At 33.7% G+C, this 12,228-nt stretch overlaps 2 protein-coding genes across 7 annotated transcripts; both read right to left on the bottom strand.

The window, feature by feature from the left end:
• Window positions 1-2,496: 2,496 nt before the first annotated feature.
• On the bottom strand, window positions 2,497-3,855 carry LOC126696588 (F-box protein At5g03970-like). The gene has a single exon (XM_050393297.1). The coding sequence runs from the start codon at window positions 3,853-3,855 to the stop codon at window positions 2,497-2,499; it is 1,359 nt and encodes a 452-aa protein (XP_050249254.1).
• A 993-nt stretch (window positions 3,856-4,848) lies between these two features.
• Window positions 4,849-10,647, bottom strand: LOC126697522 (telomere repeat-binding protein 4-like). 6 transcript variants are annotated; one of them, XM_050394547.1, is made up of 10 exons: window positions 10,346-10,647; window positions 8,957-9,105; window positions 8,029-8,875; window positions 7,671-7,904; window positions 7,519-7,581; window positions 7,341-7,420; window positions 6,892-7,133; window positions 6,111-6,422; window positions 5,942-6,005; window positions 4,849-5,341 (listed from the first exon to the last, which is right to left on the bottom strand). In XM_050394547.1, exons 2-10 carry the CDS (start codon window positions 9,035-9,037, stop codon window positions 5,144-5,146), a joined length of 2,121 nt encoding a protein of 706 aa, XP_050250504.1. In that variant the 5' UTR covers window positions 9,038-9,105; window positions 10,346-10,647; the 3' UTR covers window positions 4,849-5,143. The 6 variants fall into 6 exon arrangements, with proteins under 6 accessions (XP_050250504.1, XP_050250505.1, XP_050250502.1 ...); XM_050394548.1 differs by having other exon boundaries at window positions 7,519-7,593; window positions 7,686-7,904; XM_050394545.1 differs by having other exon boundaries at window positions 7,671-7,913; window positions 10,346-10,645.
• Between the last annotated feature and the right edge of the window lie 1,581 nt (window positions 10,648-12,228).

The following is a 12,228-nucleotide window of genomic DNA, read 5'->3' as shown; positions in this document are numbered from 1 at the left end:
GACAATTGACATATCTCATGCGATAGAAAAGTATACCGAAGTTGCAGCTAACGAGTGGTACAGTCGGTGCACGATTTAACAAGTGCTTACAAGTGCTTCTTCTAGAAGCTCCATCTTTAGCTACTCATCTAAATCTTTCACTTTCTCTACTCAATTTTCTACTATACAAATAAAAACATGTTACATGTGCCTTTTTTTAATTAAATCCTAATTTTATGGCTTCATTATTTCAGTTACCTAAATTAAATAAATAAATAAAACTAATAATCAACACATCTGCCTTTTTTTAATTAAATCCTAATTTTGTGGCTTCATTATTTCCGTTACCTAAATTAAATAAATAAATAAAACTAATAATCAACACATCCCACCACCAATAGTACTACCATCATTCGTCGTAGCCACCAACTCATCTATTAAAGAGAAAAATATAACATATTTTGAGATGCATGATTTATTTCTCTCATTAAAGGGTAGACCTGACAAGTGTGAGGTCCACTCTCATGTGAGATCCACTTTCATGTGAGGGAGAGAACTCATATATCCGATACATGATATACTTTTTCCTTTTAAAGATGCAATATTACGTTATGATTATGTAATGGCAAGTCAAAATGGTCAACTACAAGCTTGGATTTTTTCCGTACTCCAGTCTCAGAAGAGTAAATATTCACCACTATTTCCCAGTCATGAGTCATCATTACTAGTTTGCTTCACAAAAAACCGTAGCACCTTGTAACTATGACAGATGTGATTAGTAATAGTATCAACATCAATATTACGGTGCAATAATTGTTCTTGTTCATCTTCTTCTTGGCAATAAAATCCAACTACGCTCTTTAAAGCTTCTGGCATGCCATTATATTCACATATGAATGATGAGGAATATTAGTGAGATATGATCAATAGGTGGAGGAAGCGCAAGTATTTGTAACAGGTTATGATCCAAAGTTCATTAAAAATCAAAAATCAAATGCGCAGCCAGACTTCTCAAGACCATATGCAATGGCAGCAGCAGTTGGTTCATTGATTATAAGGCAGGACATTCAAGCCTGCAATGCCTATCAACAAGAGCTTCCTCTTGGACCTCTATCGCTAGCTCCTCATTTCATAATTCATGTAGTTCATAATTGAGCGGACTAGTTGACACCTTTTAAGTAACATGACACTGAATAAGCACTTGTATTGTATCTAGCTAGAAGAACTAGTTGACACCTTCTCAAAGCATCTCCAATGGTGTAGTTAAACCCAAAATTCTCTCTATAATAGAGAATGAAACCATAATTCATTGCTCCAACAATCTCTCTATATCTCAAAAAGTTTTCTACTCATGAACAGTAACTCATCAAACTTGATGAGTTACTGTAGATTAGGAAAAGAATTTATCACATTAAAAAATTCTAGAGCTAACTTTTTGTGTCAGCGTGAATAAAGGAAAAATTAAAAAAAATATTAAAGAAATAATGAAAAAATAATATTTTAATAGAATAGAGAAAATATAGAGAATCTGTTGAAAAGTGTATTTTATAAAATGGGCAGATAAAAGGTAAAAGTCACTGTTCACTTACCCAATAGTACAAAAATTTGAAAAAATTGCTGGAGATGCTCTCAAGTCTCTACTCAAGTTCATGGGATATATATGGTCTGTACATGTATAAACTTTGAGGGGAAAATAAAAAAAAAAACTCAAATGGGAGGAATTAGGAGGTGGAGTATAGTAATGGAGACGGGTTTCACTTATATTAAAAAACTCAAATTGTTGATTTCACCCTTATATTGATGGTTTTAAATGCTAAAAACTAAATGGATTCTTAGTGTAATTTGCACTTTAGAACAGGTTGTTTATAAGTTTTCATTCAAAAATCACTAAGACTGGACTTTTATTTGCAAATTATATTCACAACTGGTTTTAATAAATTTTTTATGAAAAACGACACACACACACACACACAAAAAAAAAAAAAAAGAGAAAGAGAAGAAGAAGAAGGAGAAGAAGAGAGCAAAGAATCAACATTCACCTCTGGTTTTGAAACCGCCACAAGCAGTTCCTAACATGTTAGATGAGTGTTAATAAGCTCTACTGCTCTACTTCTTAACAAAAGTGTTAGATGGATTATAAAGAGTGAATACAATAAGATTTTCTCATAGTTCTTTAAGAAAAATAAATAACAAGTCTTATTTCAACTAGAGAAAGAAAAACAACTTAAACTAGAAAAAGGAAACAACACAAAATCCTATTTTAAATAGGAAAAGGTAAAACAATAAAATTTCAAAATTTATCACAACTAATACTCAAGAAATTTGTCATATATTATATCCTGCTAGCTTAAGCTTACAATTCATAATTTTTCATTTGGTTTGGAAAAAACTCATGCTTGAGTTCAAACTATCCCTACCTCAATTCCTATATATGATAGGATTGGAAAAATATTAAAATCCAAACTACTTAAGCTAATTTTGCAAATCGAAAAAGGACCATATCCCCAATGATGTTGATCAATTTTGCCGAGGCAAAGGGGACAAAGGCCATGACTCCAGGTTATGAAAAAAGGGCTCCAACAAATAGCAACAGGAACAGCAAATCAAGCCATGGGAATGATCGTAAGGGACAAAATCCAGTCTCCCACTTTGCATATCAATGCAAATGATCTGATTCCCTATTCTGAGATACAAAATATGCGAATTCTGAGCATGGAATGCAACAGGAAAAGTTCCTCTTTTGGATGGAGACAGAGTGTTAGTAATAGCATTAGTACTCACTCTACGCCTCAATGTCCATTCTGACCTGTAGACAAAAGGGTAACATTCCTTGTCAAAATAATTATGCAGTTTCTGTTTCAACATGTATACCTCAAATCTTTCATCATGGCCTACAACACATTGAAGAAACCCCAAATCTGACTCCCCAATAGCCCCATAGGCTTTTCCATTAATGTGTGATGAAGAAGGTCCCTCAATCAACACGTCGAGGCCATCCTTCGCCATGTTAAATACGTAGGCGAAAATCAGCATTCCTGTTGAAATGGTTGTTGAACAAAAGAAGACCCCACGTATAGAGATGCTATATGAGCTCATAGCTAGTACATGATATAGCGGCATTCCAAAATAGTCAAGCTTGGATTCTTTCCAGATTCCAGTATCAGAAGAGTAAATCTTCACCACCATTTCCCAGTCATTGTTAATAGCTTGCTTCACAAAAAACCGTACCACCTTGTAACTTTGACGTATGTAATTAGTAATAGCATCTACGTCGATATCATGGTGCGATAATTGTTCATCTTCTTCTTGGCAATAAAATCCAACTAAGTTCTTTATCGTGTCATCACTGGCATACACATTATGAGGAACTTCAGTGTAATAGTCATCAGTATGTATGGGTGGAGGAAGTGCAAACCAAGTATTAGTAACAGGGTTGCACACATAATAGTTCATGGGATGGTTACCATAGAGAACGAGACCATTGGAAGAAGCAATGAAATTGCCTAGACCTTGTTTAAAACTACGGGATGCTATAGGCACACCTTGATGACACATGGGTTCGAAAGAGACCTCTGGATCCTTGTAACATTGGTCCACACAGTGATTGAGGTTTTGAGGATTGTGGACTCTGTAGAAAAAGCCTAGCAGGGTCGGTTTTTTTAGTTGTTTTTGTTGGAGTTTTGGAGTGAAATAGTTGTGAATGAATAAAGGGTCGGAGAGTATTGAAGTGTTAAGTGTCTTGGACACGCACTTGAATCTGAAGATGGATTTTCCGGGAAGACGAAGCATGATATCGTATATCATGTCTTTTGGCAAACTTAGATTTTCTTTACTCTCTTCATCGCTGCCTTTACTATCTCTAAGTAAATTCATCATTTTTCGCTTTTGGAGATGACAATCTTCAATTCCTTCTTTCACGATCTTGATCTTTCTTCCTCTATGATGTGTGTGTTTCTGTGTTTGAGAGAGAGATGTGAAGAAGTCTTTGTTCTTCTTAAATAGAAAAGCCAAAACTCTGATTTAGAGGGCTTTCTTTAAGGCTGTTTACATATGGTATTTGATTTGTAAAAGGACTCTAATTTAAAAATGGTTGGGGCAACCTTCGATTACACTTATCCAAATATCAAGTGAGTTATTAGTTGTTAGAATATTTTATATGAAGTAAAACTCTACTACATAAATTTCAAAAAGTTTAAAATTCTATTTCAATTAAAATTCTATTACCAAAAGTTTCAGTAAATCAAAATAAAATTTAATTCTTATTTTTAATTATTGTGATTAAATATTGATTTTAAAATATGACCATAGAGTATTAGCATTACTACACTATCACCAGAACCCCCATTCAATCTGTCATGTAAGCGTTTTTTAAAATTTTAGCTCATGCGGCCCACACCATTTGATGGGTACTTAAATATACAGATTACAGCCACGATCACCATTGATAAAATACCATGTGCTTAATTCAGATCCAGAAGTCCATATTGATCTCGGGCAGTGTAACCTCAAAGATAGAGAGTAATGTAACATTTGTTTTAAGGCTATGTGAAATGGCCGATGATCAAAACCTGGATGTTACAAAATGTTACTATCATCCTGTAAGCCCATTTCTAAATTATTTAAAGCATACAAAACCCATGACCCATCTTGCTTACAACACATGGTGTAAAATGTGTTCAGTGTATAACAACACCACAAAAAAATAATTCAACATTTGTAAAGCAAAAGAACAATTGTGAACATGAATTTCTTCAGTGTCTAATATAAACCAACTGTTTCTTTCAGTTCTAAAAAATATTGAAAATTCTACAAAGTTTCAACTTAAGAAGTGAGAATTCTTGCCTGCTACTTTGAATATAAGACAACAAATGAAAAGCCAAAGAAGATGATATGATTTGTACAATTTTACAATTTTGTTCTCTAAGTTCTCTACACAATGAATCGATTTAACTGAAAAACAATGTAACTTGTGTTAGAATGATGACCTTATTACATCACATCATTTACAAATGCCAACCATTTCCACGGTGTGAAAGCCAGCAATGAATTGAGTGAGAATATTACATGAAATTGAATTGATTTGTACAATTTTTGTTTCTGTTCCTGTCAACCTTTTTGTTTTATCTCTTTACATCATCACAATTTGGATACCTTCACCTCCATGTTATTCAACGGGGACCTCAGCTGGTGCCTCCATGATCTTTGGAGTTCCAGCCTGATGCTTTCCCTGTGGCTTAGCTTGATGCTGAGACCAATAAGAATGGGCAGCCAAGACTCGGTCCAAGAGCTCTTGGGGAACAGGCTCACCCCTTCTTTGTTGGGGGGCAATCTTTGCTGTGTGAACCAATGTTTTCCATTTATCCTGCAGAAACCAAATATGTTATATAGCAAAAGTTGGAAGCTATAATGATGCCCAAAACAAACCAGTTAGTTTCTTATGCTTTCCCACACAATCAACACTACTGCAAACTAGTATTTACTCAGTGAAGAGAAATAAGAAAAATCAAAGGCAGAGAGAGAGAAAGAAATAAGGTTTCAAACCAAATAAATTTTCATCTGGAAAAAACCTCAAGTCTAGGCTAAACATGCACCAGAATATCTTACTAAGCACATTTTTTTTAGCCTAAGCAGTAAGCACATATATCCAAGCATAATAATAGACATGACTTTATTTTTTGCAAGTTAAACATGCACCTGAATTTTAAACTCATCACCTCACCCTCCAGCCACACTTAAGAAGTGTCATTTAAGCCAAGACTCATTAGCATAATAGTGGACATGACTTGTAACAATAAAGATAGGGAAAAGATTTTATATCTGAAATATATATATTAAATACAACTCAGTGATAGCCAAATGTTCTGAAAATCGAATATAAAGTGAAAATTTGGCAAAAAATAATTCCAACTGTGAATTCTAATATATTTCCATTCTCACATATATAACCAAAATAAACAATTACCTTCAAGTCTACGTAAGTTCGATGGTCTGCATTCTCAAAAGCACGCAATTTAACATCACGCCACCTGCAGAATGTGAACCATTTAAAAACCTGTATTCTCTTCTTCTTTTAAAAATAATAAATAAATAAATACTATACTACAGCCAACGAGTTGTAAAGAACATCACACCTCCCAGTTCCAAGCTCCTCAACTGCATGCACCAATGCTTCTACTTCTGACACAGAGAAAGGTCTCCTGGTTCGACGCTGTACAAGTTCAGAACGTCTTGTTTTTTGGTTCAGTGGAACCACAGCCAGTGCCTCCATGCTCATCGCTGGAACAGCAACTATTGCTTTGGTATCCGGTGTTGTTTTGTCATTCATGTCAGTAGGGGAGGAAACTGTATCATGATTACTATCAACATGGTTGCTTGAATTGGTCAGTGGAGGGTCAGGTAAGGTATCAGAGATCCCTGAATCTAAAACAGGATTTTCTGGGGACCTAAAAAGAATTAAATATATTGTAAGCTACAGTAAAAAATAACTAAAATGCATTATGCAAAACATAATAATTCTCAATTCCAATAGAGCTTAACTCAAACAAAAAATCTCAAAGCTATTTCAAATCACCGAAGTTTAAACTGCTTTCTTAATCAAAATATCAAGAATTGTCAAGGTAAGGAAGCTGCTCTAACACAACTAGATTCACAATAATTTTAGGCCTCATGAGAACTGATAAAAATTTAACAACTTCCTTGGACCTCTTGACTCTACAATCCTAGCCTTCCAATATTTTTGTTTGACAATGGTAGGTGAAAAAAATGCAAAATAAAAAGTTAAAATTTACAAAAAGGGAAAGAAAAAAAAAATTGCTGACCATATGAGCTTATTAATAATAAACAAATGGTTCACAGTTCACCCCTGCAAATGCTAACTATGACAAAAGGATTTTCCAAAAGCAATTGAATTACCTTGTTAAAAGTTGAGAAGAGTCACATGATAATAGAGGAGGAAGATCGCCAGAGCACATAGGTGGAGGTGTTTGCACGGTATTGGGCTCCAACATAAAACCCAGAGAATCCAGATTGTCTTTACAAGAAATTCCTGTCTGCATTAGAGTTCTGTTGTCATCTCTAACCTTCTTCCCTTGAAGAAGAATCCCAATGTCTAATCCACTTCCAAGTATAGAAGTTACAGCCTCCATAATAGTCCTCTACAAGTAATATAATACCATTAGAAACCCACAACAACAACACTAAGCAATAGCCAAAATGAAGAAAACCTATTATTACTGCAACAGACAAGCAGTTATGCAGATATCATTATACAGTATACTTCGGCATATAGCCTCAGTAGTTCAATTACGGGGCTGAGAAAAACAGTAGTAGTTTTAGAATAAGAAGAAGAGATGCTATTATACCTTTAATGAACCAACAGTGGCAGTTTCTGGGACCTCAATAAAAAGCTCTGGTACCCTAAAGGACTTAATGCTAAATTTCACTGTGCAGAAAAACAAACATGGTGTAAGAACCTCCCGTGCCAGGAAAAAATATAGAGAAACAAGACAATGCACATCAAACAGGAAATTGCTCTAGTACCGTGAGAATCCTTGGAGTGAAAGGAAGCTTGATGACCCAAAACCGAAGATGATACCCCATTGGCTGCAAAAACAACTACAATTATTCAGTGCAACCATTGAAGACCACAAACCACAAATCTGAACAATACTAAGAAACATTTAATAGATTACAAGGTGGAAAAGGACCTCCATGCAAAATTGCAGCTGAGTCATTCTTATCTTCAGTCATGCCTTTCTCGGGTGAATTAGAAACACTTTCACTACTGAACCCACCATCAGAAGTCACTACTGAAATTTGGTCAAACAATTTCCTCCTCTTAAAGAGAATGTCACGTTGGCATTTTTGACGGCTTTGACGGTCATGACAGGTTTTCCTCTTGCGATAAAGAGGTTTTAATCCCCCATCTACAAATGCTAAAATCATGAACTTCATTAATAAGAAATAATAACGATGATCAAATAGAAATGAAACACAAGCATGCCATGAATATGAATCATAACATGTTCAACCCATTAATCAGCTGCTTACCAGATCTAGGAAGTTCACAATCCTTCAATTTTGGAGCTACTTTCCAGTATTTGGAAGTCAGCAGCTTCCTTATTCTTCGATCTGCAATTCGTGTTGGAGGCCTAAATGCCTTCAACTTGGTACTACGTTTAAAGCACCTAGAAAAATTTTCGTCATCATCTCTACTACCTAACTTAATATCATTCCTATGCCTGGGAAAACAAGCATTAGGAACAGAGTCCTGGCGCAATGGCAATTTGACATTACTGTCAGAATTGATCGCTGCAGAAGATTCCAGAAACAATTCTGTTGGAACCTTTGAACTACATATATTAGGCTTATTAGCATCTTCATTTTTCAATCCCACAACCTCTAGCTGTCTTTCAGCTTCAATATTTACATTAGCATCACAAGACTCCCCAAATTGAGGGGAGCCTCCCTCTACTTTACTAGAATAGTTTTCGGAATCAGTCTTGCTTTTACAAATTACAGACTTCACATCACCGCCAGTTTTCTGTGAGCAATCGAAACTTTTAATGAATGAAGTGCGTTCCAAAACATCATCACTTTCAGCATGTGAGAATTCCTTCAGAGTACTCTTATGACTGATGTTTTGTGAGGCCATCTCAAAGGCAAAAGAACTGTCTCCACAATTTCTCTGATATAACCACTCTGCCTTCAATGGTTTATCCTCAAATTCTCGTTCCTGTTTAACAGCATCTTTGCCACAGGCCAGCAGATCAATTCCTTCAGATGCATTACTGGAAGCAGAACTTTCACTTTCACGCAACAACTCGCCAGCTATGGAAGCCAGTAATTCAAATGCACAGTTTTGAGTATCCTCAACTGTCTTCTTACGCAAGCCCCTCTGAAACCAAAATCAAAATTTACAGAGTTAGAACCAGAGTTCAGCTCCCGGAATGATAGAAAGCACCAGGCAAATACTTACTCGAACAGATCTGGGAGCCCGAGGTATAGTGGGGAGCCGGAAGCCATTAAATCCATGATCTTGCCTCTTCTTAAACACCATATTTCAGAAGTACATGGCAATAAGAACTCATCAAACACAAAGAAGCATCACTACCCAGATCCTAATCACTGCCATCAAAACCCAAAAAGAGACCAATGTATTTAATAAATAGCCACAAGAAGCAAGTAATGAATATTAAGTTTAATTGCTTTCAGACACACTAAAACAAAACTCTGTAACCATGCCTTTCATACAAATTATTGAAATATATACTGTTGCAAGACTTTTAGACTATCTAAAGGACTACAATTGAAGGAAATAAAAAAGTATACGGTGCACAAGGCTACTTTACCACAACTTTAGAAAGGCTAATTCCAAGACTCAAACCCACAACACATCAGTTGGCCAGAGCCCAGAAGTAAAAAACAAGATTAGCAGTCGGAGTTTATTTACAATGATCCAGTATGGTGAATTTGTGTGTGTGTGTGTTTGTATGAATAATGACCACTCAAAGGATATAAACAAATGACATGTGAATACTAACAACAACCAAGCAATCCAAAGGTGACATTGCGAGGACACAAGAATTGCCAATTCCAACTCACGGATGTACATTGTTCTTTCTTATTCATACCATTCTCTCTCTCTCCACAACTACTGCAAATCCTAATTCATTGCTAATATACTGACTCTGAAAACTCATCAAACATGGAAAAAAAAGCAAACCATCAGAGCTTAAGCAGCCAAGCAATTAAATAATCCAAGTAAAATGAACATTACGAACACTTTAGCTTCAACATGTGTGTGTTTGTGTGCAAATTACTCTAATTCCTTAGCAACCAAATGATCTCTTAATGGATCCAATTCACAGCAATTATGACATTGATCCTCAGATCCCAAAACCGAAACCGTGGATCAGAATTCAGACACTTAAACAGAGGTTTCAAACAGTTTCACAAGAACAAGACCATCCCAATTAGCAAACAGAAACCCAAAACCCATAATTCACCATTGATTGCTTAATATAGCAATAAAAAACTAAAACCCACATTTGAACTCCACACACCCAAGTCCTCAAAAGCCAATTCCAAAAAACTCAATACAAAACAAAACAACCCAATTCCAACTTTTCAACGTTTCAAAATTTCCAAAACCAAGACCAATTCAAAAAAAAAAAAAAAAAACCAAATACGGCCTAACTTTCCACGATCCGATCCGATCGAACCCACAACTTTTCTCAGACACTCAAATCTCTTAGAATTCCCAAGAAAATGAAAAATTCAGCAACAGGATCACAATGCAAAAAAAAAAAAAAAAAATTAATTTAAAAAAAATCGAAATCCCATACAAGATTGAAGATTAACTCACCTCTTCAACAACGATCTCCGCTTCAAATTCTGTTTTCCCAATCTACAATTCGATCAGATGCCAAATTCTCCCAACGGAAACAGTTTGCGTGGGAAACATGCAAATCCCAAAAGAATTGAATAAAAAAAAAAACTAAAAACTAAATGAAAGAATCAGAAACCAGAATAAGATCTGTACAAAGAATTGGAAATTGAATTCCTACGGGAAAATAGTTTTTCAATTCTCTCTTAAAAAAAAAAAAAAATTCAGTTAGTTTTTGTCGGTTTTTTTTTTTTTTTTTGGTTTAACGAGAAAGAAAGGACAAAAACCCCTTAGGAAATACAAGTACCACGCAAAACAGTAGCTTAAACCCCTTGAATTATTTATACTCGTATATCTTAATTAGTTTTCTTGGCCACATAACCGGACCAGCCGGTGAACTTGCAGTAATTTACTGGCAATTGTCAGTTACCACAATAACTCACCTTTTTTTTTTCTTTTTTTTTTTTAAGACTAGTTCTTAAAATCTTGTAAACCCCTAATTTTTATTTTTAATTTTTTGTGAGAGGATAGGCCTTGCCACGTGTAGTGGTTTCCGGAAGTACGAAAGCTTTGTCAGATTTCTAAAATTTTGGGGATAAGAAAAAAAGAGGATTAGACAAGTATTGAAGAATATCCCTAAGATGCCGTTTTTGGTTTTTTTTTTTTTTAATGTCACTTTTATCCTTTTTTTTATTGGTCCACAAAAAATTTTATGTTCCCCTAACCTCCTTTTCGAGTAAAATATTGGATGAGTTCATTAATTGTTCTATGAGACATCTTTTTCAATATTATTGGTTGACGGTTAGTGATAAAAAAAAAAATTATAAAATTGATGTTGTAAAATTCTTAATGGATGAGCTATTTTTAATAACATCATTTTACGTATCAATAATTATTTATTGCGTCAGTATTTTATAAGAAAAAATTCATAAAATAATTTTTAACGATAATTTTTTTATTAGAAAAAAGTTTAAAAGCAAATTTTATTTTTTAAATTTGGTTGAAATTCATTACCGTCTTTTAATTTTATTTTTTTAAAATGAATTTTTTAAATTTTAAATTTATTCAATTCAAGCATTCCATCTAATTTCTTTAAAATTTAGCCGATAAATATGCAATTTTCTCAAAAAAAAAAGAAAAAAAATTAACAAAATTCTCTAAAAAAACTATAAAATGTTTTTAATAATTTTATAATGTTTTTTAATAGAAATTTTTTAACTAAATACATGAATTAATAAATTTAAAATTTAAATAACTCAATTGAATGAAAGTAAAATTAAATAACTATAATGAATTTCCCTCAAATTTAGAAGGTGTAATTTGAATTATAGTTTAATAAATATTGTCTCATTGTAAATTTCAGTGTGTTAATGTGTGGTGTCAACAAAAAAAAAAAATTACAAACTTATGTGTTATAACAGATAATTTGATTGTTACACTAAATTTAGTGTTTTTTATTAACCAACTCTCTCTCTCTCTCTTTTAAATAATAACCAATTATCTAATATCTGTACATATGAACAATCTCGACAAGTTTTGTAATTGGGCTCATAGATTGTTTGAAATATAATTTTGTTAATGATGTTGTTTTATAATTATCAATATGTACGCACATGTATGTGGTACCAAGATACAATTAGGTTCTTCCTCAAAAAAAAAAAAAAAAAAAAAAAAAAAAAAAAAAAGATACAATCAGGTATTTTATTTATCAACAAAAAAAAGAAGAAGATGCAATTAGTTTTTTTTTAGGAAAAGATACAATTAGTTAATACTGATAAAAAACTGGAAACATTGATTGGTTGAGTGTCGGAAAAGATATCTTAGTTATTAAAGAAATGCGTGAGAATTGTTTGTTATATATA

The sequence above is a fragment of the Quercus robur genome, chromosome 8, assembly GCF_932294415.1.
Source record: "Quercus robur chromosome 8, dhQueRobu3.1, whole genome shotgun sequence".
Classification (NCBI taxonomy): Eukaryota; Viridiplantae; Streptophyta; class Magnoliopsida; order Fagales; family Fagaceae; genus Quercus; species Quercus robur.
The sequence above is the reverse complement of the archived record's forward strand: the minus strand, read 5'-3'. Positions and strand labels throughout refer to the sequence as shown.